The sequence below is a fragment of the Aricia agestis genome, chromosome 5 (assembly GCF_905147365.1).
Source record: "Aricia agestis chromosome 5, ilAriAges1.1, whole genome shotgun sequence".
Lineage (NCBI taxonomy): Eukaryota > Metazoa > Arthropoda > Insecta > Lepidoptera > Lycaenidae > Aricia > Aricia agestis.
The window spans coordinates 10,287,778-10,307,934 of NC_056410.1; the positions used below are offsets into that span (position 1 = coordinate 10,287,778).

Sequence of the window (20,157 nt, forward strand, 5' to 3'; positions counted from 1 at the left end):
CCTATGTAGTGTTTTTTAATGTACTATCAGAGAAGTTGATTCCTATGCAAATCGGGGACCTAAGTAGTTTGGTTGCGTTACGTCAAACCCAGCTGACAGATCACAATTAACATTCAATTGACATATTCGACCAAATAACGTTGGTCTGTCAATTGCACAGGAATCAACTTCCTCGATGGTACCTTACACTCGGGAGATGAAACTTGAAATGTCATAAAGTCTGAAGCGGGGACAGTAAAAATGCAAAGTAACATCGATAAAAACTTTTATTGATAAGTAATGACGACTGGAGGTCATCGATTTCTATTAAGCGTACGTTTCTCCCGACGTCTCACTCTGTAGTTTCTGCTATACAATGACGAAGTTATTTTATTAATTGTAACATTTTATTACGAGACACAGACTATCCATAGACGGGACAGGGACCACCGGGCGCGCAGAGGAACGCCAAGGCATGGAAAGGACGCGCCCTTTTATCGAGAATACTTTACGTTAATCTATCTAACATATACATAATTTGATTTCTAATATCAAAAAATTTACAATGAAAATAGATTTCGTTCTAAAAATAATTCACACGAGCCGCGATCGCAGTCGCGGGCCTGATCTACACGCGTTATCACATTTACAGATTCACGAACTCCAAATCTGCCGCCTTCCATTCACCACCGGAGAAAAATCAGTACTCGACATCTAAATATTTCATATTTATAAGACTCAAATACGACCTGCGCTTACACGAAAAGGTCCTTCAGCGACGAGCACAGCGAGGCGTCGCAGCCCTCCGCGGCCTCCTCGTCCGGCCTGGTCGATATCCACCGCTCCGAGTCGCGCGTCGCCGCCCGGCTCGTGCTGGGCCGGACCTCCGCCTCCTTCCTTACGGTGTCCTTAGCCACCCCGGCCGCCGAGGTCGACGGGCCGGGGCTCCCGCCGCTGCTCTTCCTTAGAAACACTTCTATGGCGCTCCCGAGCGCGCTCGCGTCGACCACCGAGCCGGAGGGCTTGTCCCACACCACCGCCGCGGTGTCGCCGGGCGCCGCCTTCGAGTCCGGGGCGAACGTCACCTTCGGTTTTTTGGTTTCGTTCTCCTTCTTCTTCGTAGCCAGGGTCTGGTGCCGCCGCACGAACCACGTGGCGCCCGATTCGGACAGCTTCTCCTTCAGAGACGTGGCGTCGAAGCTGCTGGAGCGCATGTCGGCGAAGCGGCGCGTCCGCTCCGGGTTCCCGCACCGGTCTATCTCGGTGGCCGAGGACGTGAGCGCGTTCAGCATGAGCTTGAGATCGGTGTCGGTGCAGACGACGCCCACGCCGGTCCGCGGCGGGATGGGTGGCGGCGGGGGCATCTCGGAGGCGCGCCGCCGGGCCGGAATGGGCGGCAGCGGGGCCCCTATGAAGTCGGAGTGCCGGCGGCCGCGGTTCGTGTAGCGCACCGACCCGCTCATGGGGGACTTCTCGTCCAGCGGCTGCACCTCGCAGACCCTCTCGTTGGAGGTGTTCCAGAGCCGCATGCGGACCTTGCGCGCCTGGACTATGTCGTCCATTATGTCCAGTTGGAGATTGTGGGAGCTGCCGAGGGTGTCGGTCGCCGGCGGACCTGTAAAATATATTAATTTTACTTTGTTTCCTAAACATAAAATACGCAAACTTTACTGCAAGACGAGGGGACGACGCAGCTTCCGACGTTCGATATCATACCATGCTATCGGATTTAGGGAAAAATTCTGTCTACGTAAATCGACGGGTATCTCCCGACCGATACCAGATATTCATTAAAGATTACGCACATTTTTTAGTGATGGAGTCCCTCCGGTAGCCGAGGGCCGGGAAGGCCGCGATCGATTCCCGCCTGCCTCGCCCGAAAAGTGCCTGGGGCACTCTCGATATTGTTACTACGGAATGTCTGAAACAATTTCAATCTCACTAAAACATCGCTCGGAGTCCGACTTCATACTTCATATTATTTTAGTTTAGTCGGTCGCCGTTATAACAAAAGTTCCCTGGAATAATTTATTTAAACGTTAACTTTCGGGTGTTATATTTTATTGTTTCAGTTCGGAATTTACATAAACTAGAGGTACTGTGTGTTAACGAATATAATGTGATTGGGAGCGAGCAGTTTATTGCGTTACCTTCGTCCGCCGGGCTGCGGCGGCGCCTGGCTGAGTGTGGCGAGGAAGGCGGCCTCGCGCGCCTCTTTAGCGGCACCCTCGCCCCGCTCTGATAAACGACGCACCTGGACAACCGATTCATTTTCGTGATTATTTTTTGCACACAGAAGCAAGCTAATTTTTGCAGTACATACACAAAAGCTTGTAGATGGAAGAGCTATAGCTTTTCACAATGATTTAACTCCAACATAAAATAGGCCTTTAATCAAACTAACCTGACTAGCGGTAGGTCCGGAAGTACAAGACGGCGTCGGCAGCGAGTGCTTCCTGGTCTCTCTCCAGGGGGACAGGTGGTAGGGGTCCGGGGGGGACTCGGTGTCCTCGGAGTAGCCGCGGCAGGTGACGGGCGGGCGGGCCTCAGCCTCCTCCGCGCCGCTCTCCTCCACGACGATCAACGGCTCGCCGCCGCCGGCCATGGCCATCGACCCGCGCCGCAACATCGCTGCACAAATGATCGAACATTGCTATAAAGGTCCGCTACAAGTTGGGACAATCATAGAGCACGCTACACAAACGATCAATATGCAAAAGGCACTTCGATATGAGAGAACAGTCACAGAAAATACAATTTGCCACTATTATTTCGCAGCCATTTAGTATGCACAACATACTCAATACGTTTTTTTGTTCACCATGCCCAAAAATATATAATAATAATAATAATCAGTTTATTTCAGACCATAGAACATTGTGATAGTTCACAGATCCATATAGAGTTAGTAAAAGCACAATATTTCTTATGACTATGTTAGTAAAATGCGAGTGATAATTATTATAAAATGTGTAGATTAGTCCAATGTCTCCATATCGGACTTTCAAGCTTGATAGCAATTTCCTTCAGATATCTGTTGGAACTGTCCCGCACTCTTCGCACCATAGACGCCGATATTGATATAGAGATAACTTGAATATAGAGTCCGTCTAACACTATTGTTAATTTTTAAGTTTTGATACGGCAGCTGATTAGATGTTTGGCGATTATTGGAAGCACTAGAACACTAGGAGTCACTTTAGTCAGTCTGCCCCCCTAGACAAGTGGCAAAACGCTAACGCTAGCGCTAACGTAGACGCTACAAAATGTATGGATTTGACATTAGTATTCGCTAGCGAAGCGATGACTTATGTCAAATCGCATACGTTTTGTAGCGTTAGCGTTTTGCCACTTGTCTAGGGGGGCTGGAATCCTTTGTCAAAATTTTAATTCTCTCCTTCCTAAACACGACAGCGCAAGAGATACAACATTATATATAATCCACGATTAACTTTAACCGAGACTAGCACAAGTGGGCCTTCTTAACCAACATTTCAATCAATGTTTAATGAGGCGTGCAATAAACATGTCAGCCGTTTCCAAACTGACTACAGAATTAGTGCAACGAATAAATTCCCAGCGTGCAATATTTAACGTACACATAAATATAGCTTAAGGACATTGACAACAATATCAAGTTACTCAATTTTCCTCAATATTTATGAGTATTTATAAATAACGACCAACGATTTAGAAATAACAGGAAACATCTTCGAAATTCAATATTTAAATGAGTGTAGTAATGTCAATTATACGAGGGCTGCTATTTATGTATCCGGAACTGGCCACTTACAAGAACAATATTTAAAAAGTAATTACAACATTTGAAAATAGAACTCTTTGGTTGAAGAATACATTTTGTTTCATGTGACTGTCAATTATTTTTCCATTGTGGCGTCATTTTGAAAATTGCGTGTCTTCATTTGCCATGGATTTAACGCGTGAACATTTTCGTGCAATGATTTACTACGATTTTCGGCGTGGGCTAAATCAACAACAGTGCTTTATTCAACTCACCGCAACTTTTGGAGATGAAGCACCATCAAAAACCACTGTTTATCACTGGTACAGTGAGTTTAATCGTGGGCGGTCTATGCTCACGGATGAAAATAAAGAAGGTCGCCCAAAAACAGCTGTTGTCCCACAAAATATAGATGCTGTGCGGGAACTAATAATGCGTGATCGTCATGTTACATATCGCGAGATAGAGGCGTCCTTAGGCATAAGTATGACGAGCATACATAAGATATTACACGAACATTTGGCTGTAAAAAAAATATGTTCGCGTTGGATTCCGCACAACTTGACAATCGATCAAAAACGGGCTCGTGTCGATTGGTGCAAAAAAATGATAAAAAAATACAACCGTGGTACGTCAAACGCCGTTTATAATATCTACACAGGAGATGAATCTTGCATCTATGCATATGACCCCGAAACTAAACAACAGTCAACGGTGTGGGTGTTCCAAGATGAGCCGAAACCAACAAAAGTTACTCGTGCAAAAAGTACTTTGAAGCAAATGGTCGCCTGTTTTTTTTGGAATTAATGGACATGTGGCTACAGTGCCATTAGAGAATCGTAAAACGGTTAATTCTGAATGGTATACGACCATTTGTTTACCAGAAGTCTTTAAAGAAATAAGAAAGGACAACCGACAACGCAGAATCATATTACATCACGACAATGCTAGCTGTCACACCTCAGCTGAAACAACTCAGTTTTTGGAGGGTCAAAAGATCGAATTGACTGGTCATCCGCCGTACAGCCCTGATTTGGCACCTAACGATTTCTTTTTATTTCCATACGCGAAGAACAAATTACGTGGTCAACGTTTTTCGAGCCGCGAAGAGGCTGTTGATGCGTTCAAAATGCACGTTTTGGAGATACCTCAATCAGAATGGAAAAAGTGCTATGAAAATTGGTTCCAGCGTATGCAAAAGTGTGTCGATCATCGCGGCGAATATTTTGAAAAGCAATAAAACCATATTAAATGATATATGTTTGTTTCTTTTTTTAATTCCGGATACATAAATAGCAGCCCTCGTATGGGGGACATATTATTAACTTGGAGGCCCACTTTGATACCTTATGCTACGCCACTGGAGTCTAAGTGAATGTAAATGGCTGCTGAGAGCTGCTGGGGCATAAACTACTTATCAGGACGTTGCGAAACGCCGAGCCTTTGAAGTGAACGCAAAATAAAGCACCCTCAGTTCTGAACGACGACTGGTCACTTCAAGCTTATTCAATGTCCGAGATATTCTCGAAATGCTATAGCATTAAATCTCTTTTTTCAAGTAATATTCAAGACTTATACTATCATATTGTATATAATATAGTTTATTTATGTTAACACCTCAAAGCTTTTCATTGATTTAATATGAGGATTTCTCTTTCATTTAGAAGGAAAACGACAAAATATTTCACATGAAAACCTAAACAACAAATAGTAAAACGACGCGGTCTCCAAACGAAGCGAAACCTAAAACCCAAGTTTTAAAATTACTCCTGAGTGTCCTATACAAAATCACATATCCGTAGATAAAATAAAAAGCAAAGCTATAATATGTGTTGCCATAAATTGGAACGTTCTCATATAGACGCCGAAGCAATTTCTACTGGATATAAATCAACAGGTACTACGTCGAAGCTTTCGCAGGGCTGACACACGCCCAAGCTCGGTAGGTCGAGTGACAGAAAATTGACAGAATGATAAAGAAACTCATAGTAACTTATTGGTGTAGATACCTATGCTTATTGCTTAACTACTACTTTAAGAATAACTTCTATAAAACGTGAATTCAGATGCAGTCAACAAACGTAAATATTTATGTAATTTATCCAGGCCTCGTCCAGTTATTAAGCTTACATATTTAAATTTATATTTTATAGTTTAATTAATATTCGTACTTTCAAAATCATTGATTATTATGTAAGGACGTAAATTGTTGGCAAATAAATTACAAACTTTATCATTTAAATAAAACATTAAGGTCCTATGTCACAATGTCTTTGACTTCAATTTACGAGTTAGTCAAACCCGTGTAAAACTTCAGTTATCGGGCGGCTGAATAAAAACTTCTAAAACTTTTCAAAGAGAAACTAAAAGCGAGGACAAATATTTAAGATTCCTTTGTGAAGTAAAATAAACAACCCTTCGTATCTTTTATTTGATTAAAGAGAAACTTTCCGGATTTTCCCCGTCGATACAAGTCGGTGACAACCCTGGCACTGGCACTGACCTAATTCCGCGACCTCGCGCACAGGAAAATAAGCTCCCTTTGAATACTGCACTATTGTAAAAACGAGTTTACTGTAACAATATTTACAGTGGACCTGATAGTGTAGATACATTTTCATCATCATTATTACAAAGTATCAAGATGAGTGAAATATGAAATCTCTTTGAATATATTAATTGAGCCCTCAATAAAAGATGCCTAGAATATTCTTGTCCATTTCGGTTCGATAATGTGACGTGTGACAAGTGAGCTACGTCTAGGAATGCTTTATGCTAAAAATAAATAAATAGAAACCTGTACAATAGTATTGTACTATCAGAGAAGTTGATTCCTATGCAAATCGGGGACCTTAGTAGTTTGGTTGCGTTACGTCAAACCCAGCTGACAGATCACAATTAACATTGAATTGATATATTCGACCAAATAACGTTGGTCTGTCAATTGCATAGGAATCAACTTCCTCGATGGTACATACCTACTTGAATAGTGGAATACTACCTAAACTGCCCCTGGGAGTTGTTTGGGACACACTGACTTGTGAAGTTTTTTTTATTCAAATCCATACTAATATTATAAATGCGAAAGTGTGTCTGTCTGTCAGTCTGTCTGTCTGTCTGTCAGTTTGTCTGTCTGTCTGTCTGTTATCTCTTCACGCCCAAACCACTGAACCGATTTTGCTGAAATTTGGCATGGAGATACTTTAAGTCCTGGGAAAGGACATATGATACTTTTGTCCCTAAAATGTACGGTTCCCGCGCAATAAACGAGTTTTGGCGCAACGGTGTTGCGGGCGTCATCTAGTCATAAATAAAATTCGGCCGAGTCATTGCCGTTCGCGCCTATCGGCATAAAGTTACCACGTACGTCATACAAAATATTTTTTATATTTTTCAAAAAATAACTTGCATGATTCAACAGTACTACTATAGGTAAATCGTTCTGCTGCAGGAAAACAACCACTAAAATTTCACGTTGTATACTTTTGAAATCTTCTTTTACAAGTAAACTTCTCTCGCCCTGACCCGGTTGTGTGAGCTTATCGGAAGACGGTTTACAAGCGAACTTTATTGTAATAACAATTTCAGGTAAACTTCTGGTTACGAGTTACACCGTATGTCGTAAATGGTAAGCTCGTGCCTCCTTCGCTAATGGAACGTTGTTTATTATTATGCAACACAGGATAAAAGCAATTTGTTACAGTATTCGACGGGAACATCGTACATCTTCGGCATAAGAAGCCTATGTTTTGATATCAAAATCTTTTCAACAGTTTTTGCCTTACAAGGTAAGAAACATTCGCCTTTAAATTATTATTATTAGTAGGCACTGTAATGATGTTATTACCTTACTAATAGTTATGACTTATCTTATTAACTTATATCTTTAAACGAGCAATTCTTGTATATATATATTGAAAATGCCTAAGAGAGCCAGGTCTCTTATATATTAGTCACTTCAATAAAATAATATGGGAAAAACAACGTTTGCCGGGACAGCTATCACGAAGTCAACGAGTGTTTGCTATACCGAGCAAAGCTCGGTCGTCCAAGTACTATCTTTAAACGAGCAATTCTTGTATTATATACTCGTATATAATTGGAATCTCGGAATCGGCTCCAACGATTTTCATGAAATTTAATATATAGGGGGTTTCGGGGGCGATAAATCGATCCAGCTAGGAATCATTTTTAGAAAATGTATTTTTATTCGTGTTTTATCGATAATCGATAAGCTGAAAAATATGACTCTTCCTGACATCTATTGGCGAATAATAATACTATTTTGTGAGCAACTAATTGCTATAACGACACAACAACAGCTAAAGCTATTCCAGCAGATGGCGTTGTTATGTAACACGAAGTCTATGAGTATTTGCTATACCGAGCAAAGCTCGGTCATCCAGGTACTTAAGCCTTATGCTACAGTAACATTATAATAATTATTCTGCAGTAGAAACAAAATTAATTTATCTTTTTCAAACTTAACCCGACTGACCCGTCCTGGCTGTTGTCCGATAAAGTTATATCCCTCATATGTCATTGATAGTAAAAAGAAGGTATGATATATCTCAAAGGAAGTAATTGTAGATATTCAAACCCTTATAACTTTGGAGAACTCGAAAGGGTCTTATTAAGGAGAAAGTTGATCTTGATAAGTATGAAATGTTCAGACCGTAAGGGACATAAAGTGATCCGTCGGCCTCGGAACATGGAAACACACTCAGCATCAAGTGCGACCTCGTTAAATGGTAATAAGGGAGTATGTCTACTTTATTCTCCGGATAAGTATTTTCAATAACTCCGCTGTTAGGGCGGCCGCTCATGTGCGATTATTTAATTCGATCACTTGCTAATTAATAAGGAACTGTTTTTTAGAAAGCAAAGAAATAAGTCCCATCAGAAATTCGTTTTTTTCCAATGAATTTAAATGACTGGCTGCTCTAATCGACATGTAAGGGAGACGACACGTAAGAGATTTTATGCTAAGGACAGGATTAGGTAAATATACCTTGAAAAAAACTCTGAAACATGATTTACTCAGACATATTCAAATTTTTTTGTAATCGAAAGTGAAAGCGACCTTTTACCTACACTTATCATAATTTTGTGCTACGTCACAACAAACTATGACTTGAATGTCCCCTAAGCTCTCAATTCATCCATGTACGCATCATGTCTTCATGAAATATTGATGTATGAGCATTGAGCATTGAGCGTGTGTAAACTACCTCACACCATTAAGCACGTACTCTCTAGAGTTAGAGGAAATAATGTGGCCTGTGGGTAACGACTAACGAGTACTATCACGAAATATATTCTGTTGTTTAAAAGCTTTAAATCCATACTTCCATACTAATATTATAAATGCGAAAGTGTGTGCTGTCTGTCTGTTACCTCTTTACTCGCGAACCGCTGAACCGATTTTGCTGAAATTTGTCATGGAGATACTTTGAGTCCCGAGAAAGGACATAGGATACTTTTTATCCCGGAAAAATGTACGGTTCCCGCGCGATAAACGAATTTTGGCGCAACGGAGCTGCGGGCGTCATCTAGTCAGACTATGTGACGAAACAGATGGAGACATGAATTATGTATTAGTAGAATGTGAATTTCGGCATAGATGTGAAAGAAAAGCTTAGAAATACATTTTCTATTTATTGAGACACTTTATATTACAAAATAAACTTTATACTGGTCAAAAACACCGTTATTTCAATGACTAATATTGTTAAACTTAATGTAAGGCATTTATTAGAAAGTTATTAGTATGAAAATCAAAGGAATAGCTAAGCTTGCATTAAACCATTGAACCATTGTACCTACCTATATAGAGATGTGTTTTGTTTTATTTTTTAAACATTCAAACGAAACTTCAATCGAAGTACATCAAAGCTCGCCCGCTGGCGCTTGTTTACACAAAACTGGAATGACTGCTATTAATAACATCGTCATAATTTGGATAATATGTCTTTCTAATGATTCTAAAAGTTTGTAATTTCGATTTTTACCTTTATTATTAAGCTTTATTAAGGGGGCGACTAACCCAAAATTTTCGATTTTATAATTCATTTTTATAATTGTAAATAAGCCCCGAATTGTTTCATTTTCTAAAATTAGATACTACATTATATATTTCCAAGAATTCGATCCGAGCAAAAACACGATATCTTGAAATTTTCTTGATAGAAAAAAATCACAAAGATGCATCTAATTTTCACGAATTTTCCATTTATTGCCATAACCGTGCCTTAAACTAAGTTAATATTTTAACACATTGTATAAAATTCAATTTAATCTATATATCTAATTGAGAATATCTAATTAGGAAACCGACCTAGCGGATTTTTTAAAATGTTGTATATTTATCGAGTTATTGAGAAAAAGGACGAAGTTTGATTTTTTTGGGTTAGTCGCCTTCTTAATAATAATAATTGTTAAAAAATTACGAGTCTTTATGTATTGTTTAAAGAATAAAACTGTTGGACCACGGCGGACAGTAACGATTCTGTTTTGATTTTACTGTGAACTAGATGACACGTTGAGGGTGTCTGTTGCGCCAAAATTAGTTTATCGCGCGGGAACCGTACATTTTCTGGAATAAAAAGTATCCTATGTCCTTTCCCTAGACTCAAAGTATCTCCATACAGAAAAATTGGTTCAGCGGTTTGCGCATGAATAGGTAATAGACAGACAGAGTAAAGGCACACATTCGTATTTGTAGTAAGTATGGACCTATAGGATGCACAGTCGACTTCGATCATAGGCAATCATAGACGTAGATCCATTCGCTTTGTCCATCATGCCAACGTGGACCCCCCGCAGAACATTAAATATACCTTCATTACCAAATTAAATCGTCTCCCTCCGTCATTTTTCTCGCGACGAACAAGGGAATGAAATAAACATGCCATAAACGCACTTCTGCGTCACCTCACCACCCTTCACGTTCCGCAATAAAACACGAGATATCAAAAGAGGCAGTTAAAGGCGAGTCGTAAACTCGGTGTCGGTTGGCAGCGATATCGCCCGAGTGTCGAGTGCTCTTCGCTCCGGTGTCGGATTCTATTACACCATTAACGCTAATATTTACGCCGTTTCGGGCCGTTTTGTTACACGGGGATGTGTTATTATCTCATTTTGGACGTTGTGTTTGTTAATTGTTTTTAACACGCTTTTATTAATATAATAATAATAATAAATTCGTTGTAATAAATAATAATAAATTAGCTTGGGTTGTACGCATGTAACGGAATATTTAAGCACGATTTTTACGTATCGCTAGTCGCTAAGGGTGGGTTGCACCAACCTACTTTAACCATAACTGTAACTTTAACTACAATGCAAAATGTCAAATCTTTGGTTAAAGTTAAAAATGGACGCCATCAAGACGCCATATTTAACCATAACCATATAGCTCGACAAGGCTTTAAATGCACGTGGCGAAAAAAGGAACTAACGCTGTCATCATACAAAAACGCCATTTTTGACAGTTCTCCTTTACCAGCAGCGCCCCCGCCTACGTTCTTATAAAGCCTTGTCGGACCAGCAACGTCTTCTGTCAAATTCTGTGGTCAAAGTTAAATTAGCCTTAACTATAACCATAACTTTGACCATAATTTAACTTTAACCACGCCTCTGGTGCAACCCAACCTAATTAAATCGAAGTTTGCATATTACGTATTAAGGGCCAATCATGTCAATGCAATAATTTGTTAAAATAAAAAAGAGGGTGTTTTTAAATTATTTTTTAAAAATTACTTATGTAACTAATTATTTATTTTATTCGTTCGACTCGGTACCGCGAAACGTTAACGTCTGTATATTATTTGGGAGTAATGATGATTGACAAACATAAACAACTATAGTTTAACACCGTCTAGCGTGTCAGAAATCACTCGGTGAACGTTCCTGTGTTTGTAGCAGCGGAAAATCATAATAAAATGTAACAAGTAGTAAAATTAACACCTATGAACCAGTTCCAGAAACTATGAGAATAATTTTCAGTTTTCAAGGTCTTTTAGATTGTATAGTAATGTTTAAGGTAATAAAATTAAGCTTTAAGCCGGTAAACGGTAGATGTTTTGCTATGGTTTATTTAGCATATTTTGTTTCTTTCTTTTTAGAAGGGTGATAAAAGAATAAACGCTTTACGGGAACTGAAACTTTAAAGTTTAAACATTATTTAACACCAAAAAGCAGTGCATTCTTTTCAATAATTTTTGGTCTATTGTATAGGGAACTAAGATTATCGCAGATATATCTAAGATAGTCGAAGATATGGATAGTTTACAGCACCTCAATTTCCGTGAATACCCCATATTCTTGGTAAATATTAAGTGATTTATGAAGGTTGGGGATAAAAAAAGAAGAGGCGATCGGGCGAGGGTTTCGGGATTTTTCTGTTCGTGTAATCAACGCGGACAATAAGTAATAACGCTGATCGGGTTAGTATCCGGCGAGCCCGAACTGAATACCGAACAAATTGATGGCTAAATGAAATTGCTACTGTCCTTTTATTATTATACTATTAAGGAAACTTTTCTTTTTAAGGAACATAATTTTAGCTGCCTACAATAGACGAGTATTGTTCTGTTTGAAACATGTTTGAGTTTGTCTAGGTTAGGTAGGTTTGTAATACATTGTTAATGTTGTTATAACTTAGATCAGAAAACAAAGAAGATGGCCTAGAGTCGGCCATTTCACTAGCTATATTATATAATCTTGATATCGAATTTCGATGCAAGCGAGTGCTGTTAAAAAATAATTTAGTGTTCGTTCTTCTTTAATTTCTTTGTGAAGATAATATTATTTTATTCTATTAAATTTATGCCACTTTATGCCCGTCTATAGAATTAACAATTCACAAGTCACTTCTTCATTTAGAAACATTAATTAGACGCGAAATGTGAAGCAAGTTTAGTGGGGCGCGCGGTGTTTACTTGAGCGAGCTACGTGTTGCTCTACATCACACATCACACATACGACGTCTTCAAACTCAGCAGGATATGAGTTTGAAGACATCTCGTCACATGTGTGATATTGAACTAAGAGCCAGCGAGCTGTGATTGTCACGACTCACAAACAATGAGCAGTTTTCATCACATGTAACCTGCATGCTGCAACTTATTGTGAATACCCACGTATTGTGTTTCAGGCTTTAATAAGCGCTTTACACATTTTACGTACTGGCTGACTCCGTAAAATGTAATAAACAGTATTTAAGAAATGAAAGATGATTACTTAATCCATACTAATAATATAAATGCCAAACCGTGTCTGTCTGTTACCTCTTCACGCCCAAACCGCTGAACCGATTTTGCTGAAAGAGGAGATAATTTGAATCCCGGGAAAGGACATAGGATACTTTTTATCCCGGAAAAATGTACGGTTCCCGCTCGATAAAGGAATTTTGGCGCAATGGAGTTGTGGACATCATCTAGTTCTATACAAATTCAAGTTAAACCAATATTTTAAAGTACTCTAATTGTGTACAGTTTACACCCATAAGCGTTACAAAGGATTCTTCATGCTATAATATATTTTTGATTATATAAACCGATCTTCATGAAGTGTAGAACTGATAAAAACAAACTATAGGTATTATGCAAAATACTTATAGATTCAATATGCCAAAATATTGGCTAAAACTTTGAAGCAGCAAAAATATGGTTAGAATTACTTGCCTACTTACTCTACTTGCCGTAGGTGGCAGGCATGAGCATGTCACACACTTGTGACTAACTACACAAGTACTGTGACAGCAAAACTTTAAACCACGTTTCGCAGTTGATCTGCTACGCGCAGCTCATAAATTTTAACTTCAATTACGTGTTTCAGAATTTAATATCATTTATGAAGTTTTCATTTGCCTATTTTTGTAATATTTTAGGCAAAATGATTTTGTCAGTTTATGATGTAAGATACAGTGTGTCATAATTATTAGTGTAACACAGAGTTACGAGAAGTTCGTGAGATTAGCGGGTTCAAACAGACAAAGAAACTCTTTAGCCTTATAAATTATAATATAAATATAGATAACCAATTATCGTGTATTCTCAGCCCTATATCCTAATTTATCGTAATGATCGTGGGGTCTAACTCTAAACGGATTACATGGGTCAGGAGGCCGGGTATTAAACTACTAATGTATTATTCTGCTTAATTAAACGCCCCTGTCACACGCCTGCTTAGCCAAGCTGACTTACACTCCCAGGTTTAATTAGGACGGTAATTGAAACTCTCATACAAACTTTTCAAGAATGCTTCGACCTCCATTTAATGAATGTCGGAGATTTTTCCGGATTCCAATATGAAAGTTTAAATGTGTGTTCGGTGTTCGTGTTGAAGGATGTTAAAGTGGCTTTACTTCAGTCGCAAAATGGGGTTATTCCGAATTCCGAAAGCATGCTACTGCAGGAGCTACGGAACTACTAGTACTTGTACTATTATCTATTCTGTGCTACTAGTCACTTTTAAAATGTACTTCTGTAGTTTTCGGAATTTTTACTTTATCTATGATGCCGCGTCATAAGTTGAGTAGTGGCACTGAAACCTTAACAGCAACATATTTATTAGTATATGATTGCGTAAAGAGATACCTAAGCCTTCCTACATCTATACTTACAATTCTGCCGGCCAACTCTACTGTAGCACATGTGATAGGACATTCAAAACCAAGTTCGGTCTTGCAAGTCATATCAGGGCTCATAATAGAAACAATCCTTAATTTCTGGGGTCGCCGTTATCGAAATCGATAAGGAGGACTATATATACATAATTAGATATTATGTAATATATTCAAAATACCATTAATATAGATGAAATTCATTAACATTTAGTTTGCAAGCCTGCGGTAAAGTCAGTTGTAAACTATACAAACTCGCCTCAATAGAAACAGCCCCGAGCTAAATCTAGTGAGATTCTGTAACGAGACCGACTCTATTCAGCCCGACCCGAGGTAAATTTCGTTCTCCAGTAATCCCGCTAAACCGCGTTAATATTTAGATTTTAGGCATTTTCTTTAATTAAAAGTAGCAACAGTAATCACTACGATTTTGTCGTAACAAACCCAAGTTCTTTCCTATGTGAATATGTGTAACATTTATGTGATTTTAAGTTACAACATTTCAGTATTAACTTTAACAAATTGATGAAAATATCCTCTTAAACAGAGAGAAAACCTACTTAATTTTGCCCATATTAATTATTCGTAGATAATTAAATAAATTGAGATATATACAAAATATTTTCTTAAAAGTTGTAAAGCCATAAGAGTGGCGAAATCCATAATAATATGAGTTTATTATGAAAATGTAAAATGAAACATATTTTGTTTCATTTATATTCTTTATTATTAAACTCAGATTTCTATTTGCATAGCGGGAGGTCGCTCTGCCGAGCTATGTGGCGCGGTCAGCTTTTCTTAATCTCTGCATATTGTAAAGAAAGAGCCTCATATGCATTCCGACTTTTCATGCTTAGCTTACTGATTTTTATGCACATTTTTAAATAATATATTTGGAACATACTTAAAGTTATAAGGATGTATTGTTTGAACATTACAGTATTAGTGAGCAACTAGTTGTAGACGTTACTATTTCCATTTTCCACAACAGCGCGTAATAAATTTGCAAAGCAATAAGCCATAGCTTGTCATAATTTCTTTTTTCAACAATTTGCCAGCCCACAAGCACTTTTGACGTTCGAAAAAGGATAATAGGTGTCGGAAGATAAAATCCAATATAATAAACAACCCCGGCGTCTGAAGGGTGGCTCGAACACATTATATCACTGCTCCTCATATTTATCAACGCTTTCAGCATTTTTCTCACTCCAGAATGACCGCTCTATATTTTTGGAGAAATGAAAAAGGAGAATTTATTAAGTTTATATCAAAATGGACTGGGAAGTAGATTAATAATCTATTATTTAATATTAGAGACCACTAAGCCAGTTCGCCAGACTAGATGTTTTGAAAAGCAATCGATACTAATCTGTTGTAGTTTAATCTGTCTTGTTTAGATACTTTTATCACATTCAAAATAGCTAAACACATCTAAAAACTATAAAGAAAGTTTGTTAAAACTGCACGGTTGGCAGCGAGCCAAAACATCTTTGTTTGCATTAAAGTTAAGTCATATCAACTGAATGGGAGTATACACGGTGTAACAATACAGAGTGATACTTTCATATGTGTAATTTGTTTGTGTCCCTCACATAGAGTGACTGTGAAAGAAGTAGCGATGAAAATGTGATTTTTTTGGGCAAGCGTCGGGAATTTGCCCAAACAAAAGTAAACACGGGCCACGCGCTATATAGGATTCCGTAGTACCGCTAGTTTTCCATAATTTTTGTATGTGATGGTCAATGAATGTACATTATAACTTGTTTTACACTACTAACACTAGACTCTCGATTTTTTCCACTTCACATTTCACAAATGGATCCCTAAATCGGAAAATGATCTTTGAATACTCGTAATATTTTAAAAAAAACCTCACCCCCCACGGTGGGGTGGACGCAAAAAAAACTACGGAACCCTAAAAAGTTTATCTTTCGGCGCTGCTACTTTAACAATGAATTAGTTCGGGGGCCTCATACACATCCTAAAGTATTATTATCACCCTAAAGTATTTTGTCACACCTCGGCTTGTAAATAAGAAACATTAATCGATTTAATTGTGTAAGACGAGATAATATTTAATCAGATTATCTTCGGCGGCGTGGAGCAACAACTTAGGGAATATTTAATACGATCTCCGAAGACGCTGACGCGAACAGTTTACTGCTTAAGATTTTGATTTAGATATTTCGAGAACCGTCGCAAGGACACGCAAGGCCACGCTGTAAAATTATTTTGAAGTTAGCACTTTTTAAATTGATTTGTACTGAATGGTGAAATTCAGAAAGCTCTAGGGCTGTACCTACTTTTTTAATTACTAAGATCTAGTTTGTTTATTAAATATATTATAATGAGTTATCCTGAAAAGAACATAGTAGATAAAAAATATTAGATAAACAAGGCTTTTTCTTAATTTTTTTATCTACTGTGTTATATAAAATTGCACACATTGATTATAGACACAAGAAATACAATTTTATAGTTATACTATAGATTTGGATGCTACAAGTTGTTAATCCTTCTTTCAATATTATAGTTGGGCAAGCATATTAATTTCAGTTTAATACAAGCTTGTAGTAAAAAATCTAAAGCCTAAAGGTGCTTCCTCACCGGGAGTATTCGCTTGTAATGTAACGATACAAAGTCGAGCATTAATTACATCAGTGAGGGAGAAGACCCGAGAATTACAATGCGCATCTTGTAATGATACAAAACGGGCATACATCAGTGAAGGGGGAGAACCGAGTAGTTTTTAACCGAGCATCTAAACCGAGCAACGTGTTTAGTGTTAGTTTTAATATAATAGTATGTATGTTAGTCTATAAGGTATTTAATATTTATAATAATGCCTGATGCCTGAATTAAATAAATAAATAAAATAAATTACAATGCGCACCTTGTAATGATACAATGTGTAATATCTTGATACAACGTGTAACATCAATGCTACGTGACAGTGAAGTCAGCTTGCTATAGAATGCTCAAAGTCGAATCTATAATATTACATAACACGCAAAATATGCACGTCAGTCAGCTACATTACACGTAAATGCTGCCGGTGAGGGAGGACCTTCGGGTTAAATTTCTTGAACTGCCTGAATGTGTCTCGAAATGACACACTGAATATAAAACAAAACAACAATTGACTTCTTCATCAGAACTGTTACTTCAGCACCATGTTAACACTAGAAAAAAGATAACTATCGTTCTATCGTCTTTTAAATAAAAAAAAGTATAAATATATCACCATTATTGTGCACATCTTAAGAATACTCCTTGGAAGTTACTAGAAAACATCAAAACATAAACATGCGACGGTAGGATCAGGAACAATATACTAAATATCTTAAACAGGTATAGATAAAATAATATATAACATAATAGGGAAATACATTTAATATTAAAAAATATATCCTATTCAAATCCGACACGTTGCACAGTATGTCATATTATCAGAATAGTACCTGGATGACCGAGCTTTGCTCGGTATAGCAAACACTCATTGACTTCGTGTTACTTAATAACGCCATCTGCTGGTTGTTAAAACAATTAGTTGCTAACAAAATAGTATTATTATTCGCCAATAGGTGTCAGGAAGAGTCATATTTTTCAGTTTATCGATTATCGATAAAACACGAATAAAAAGACATTTTCTGAAAATGATTCCTAGCTAGATCGATTTATGTCCCACAAACTATAATAGAAAGCAGTGAGATAAAGATTAAAGAAATGAGACCAGTCGTGTAACTTCCCTATTTCAGTGAACCTATTATTGCCAGCTTTATTGTTATGAGCTCTGGTTACCCTTTATTATTTTATATAGACTCATTTATATTTAAATACAAGCCTTTTACGCCCATTTGTATTTTTACTATCCCATAATCGCAAGTAGTAAACTAAATTAGGTTAAGTAGGTAGGTATTATTTTCAATTCTAATTATATTAAAACTATAAACCGCAGGGACATAAATACTATTGTATTATCTGTTATTTAGTATTTTAGGTAAATTTTTGTTACTTAAATTGTTTGTTAGTGAAATTGGCCGACGGCAATGTTATAGAGTTGTAAAAATGGAGTTCTTATTTACTTATTTTTTATTTTTTTGCTCTGTTTTAATGGCATCTAAAATCATATTATATTATATTGATTTGCAGTATAAAACTTTGCTTGATGTAGCAAAACTATTTCAGGCAAACAAAAGAGGTTTAAAATTTAAAATAGTCCAAGCAAAACTCAATACAACAGTTTGCATTAAAGTTAATTCTCTAAAATCCGGTTTATAATGTTGGCTTAATTGCAAGATCACAAGTTTTCTAACAATGCAAAAATACAATAATAATAATTTCATAATAGGTGCAACCCATTTCATTGTTATAATCGAAACCGTAAAATTTTTATGATACATTTCAAATATAGAAACAAAGAAAACATATTTAAAATGAACTGCCGACGGGTTGTTATCGTTACAAGCGATGGTCTAATTTATTGTCTATCAATAGGACGTTAACCCAATAGTTATATTTATAGAAGTTACACAAAGTTTATGTTTATCTTAAACGCTGGACTCCAAAGAAAAAAATTGTTCCAAAGAAACGCGTACTTTTTCTAAATATTACGATCGGGATAAGAGGCTTTCCTTGTCTTAGGGTGGGATTCCCGTATTTACTTTTATGAAACGTTGTAGCTTTAAGATGAATGAGAAAAGTTTCTACTGGGGAATTGAAAAGGCGTTCTACAGGTGGCACACGTTATGTTACTATTCATTCACCTTTTCTTTTTGAAATAGGACTCCTTTATACGTTCCGCTTGAAGCGCGTGATAAAATATTTTTTATGGTTTTCATTGTTTCCGTCGAAAAAGCAAAAAAGTGTTCTACGTCTTCTTTGTTTACTGGTTCGCTTTAAAAATACGAATTTCTAAGAATAAAAAAAATATTAACAAAAGAAAGTGATTGTGGATACACCGAGTTAACGAACGCCAATTAGCATGCACTACTGAGGTTGCGTGGACAATGATTGCGCGGGACATTATACGCAAAAACAATTTCACGCACCGCGCAATTATAGTATCCACCTTGGATTTAGGGTGGGAGGGGATCTCGTGTGCAGGGGGTGGGGGGTTGAGGGGGGTCAGGTGCGGCGGAGGGGGAAGGGGGGGTTGCATGCGTGTAGGTGCGGGGGGCGGGGGGTTCTGCAAGCGTGTCGCGTACCGGCGGGTGCGTGTGGTGCGCGGCGCGGCGTGCACTCGGTACGGCGGTCGGAGCACCACTGCGCGGAACGACCCAGCCTCGCCCGTCGCCCGGACCGCCACCCGCCCAACGCCGCCCATCGTTCTTTCACTGTCTTCCCCGTTCATCTCGTCGACGCTACACTACTCGGCGCCCCGCGCTCCATCGCCGTGTCGCACGCTCGGGAAACACGAATGTCACCGGCCGATCTTCGATGTATGCAATAAAATTTCGACCATCATATTCAGCTCATGTATCGCGCTGAAACTTTTTGATGCACTTTTTATACGCTTGATACATTTTTATTTTGTTTCGCATTGTTTATTGAAATGCTACGCTATTAGTCGAACAAAGGGTTTGATTGTGCCTTTGAAATTAACTCCCGTTTGTTCGTCGCAGTCGCTACAGAATTACTAGGTATTGTCGTTTATATACGTATTTTATTCATTTTTACGCTTTACATATTATCAGGTATCAAAGGATATAGTTCCCTTTAATGATTAAAGTCATTACAAGTATGACTAAATATTACCATCCTGACTAATAAGTCCATAATATTATTCTTTTATTTAAAATTATTATTA

At 37.9% G+C, this 20,157-nt stretch overlaps 1 protein-coding gene across 2 annotated transcripts; it reads right to left on the reverse strand.

Moving 5' to 3' along the window:
- Nucleotides 1-248: 248 nt before the first annotated feature.
- On the reverse strand, nt 249-19,605 carry LOC121727303. Of its 2 annotated transcripts, none has more exons than XM_042115040.1 (5): nt 19,556-19,605; nt 2,384-2,610; nt 2,130-2,233; nt 1,785-1,900; nt 249-1,594 (listed from the first exon to the last, which is right to left on the reverse strand). In XM_042115040.1, exons 2-5 carry the CDS (start codon nt 2,606-2,608, stop codon nt 735-737), a joined length of 1,305 nt encoding a protein of 434 aa, XP_041970974.1. In that variant the 5' UTR covers nt 2,609-2,610; nt 19,556-19,605; the 3' UTR covers nt 249-734. The 2 variants fall into 2 exon arrangements, with proteins under 2 accessions (XP_041970974.1, XP_041970973.1); XM_042115039.1 differs by lacking the exon at nt 19,556-19,605 and adding an exon at nt 2,848-2,905.
- Nucleotides 19,606-20,157: the final 552 nt, after the last annotated feature.

Bases quoted from the DNA above. Each gene is read 5' to 3' on its own strand.
- LOC121727303 (XM_042115039.1), bottom strand. The intron at 2,234-2,383 runs GTTAGTTTGATT...TCGGTTGTCCAG, and splicing joins CCGGACCTACCGCTAGTCAG to GTGCGTCGTTTATCAGAGCG. The intron at 1,595-1,784 runs GTGCGTAATCTT...TATATTTTACAG, and splicing joins GGACTCCATCACTAAAAAAT to GTCCGCCGGCGACCGACACC.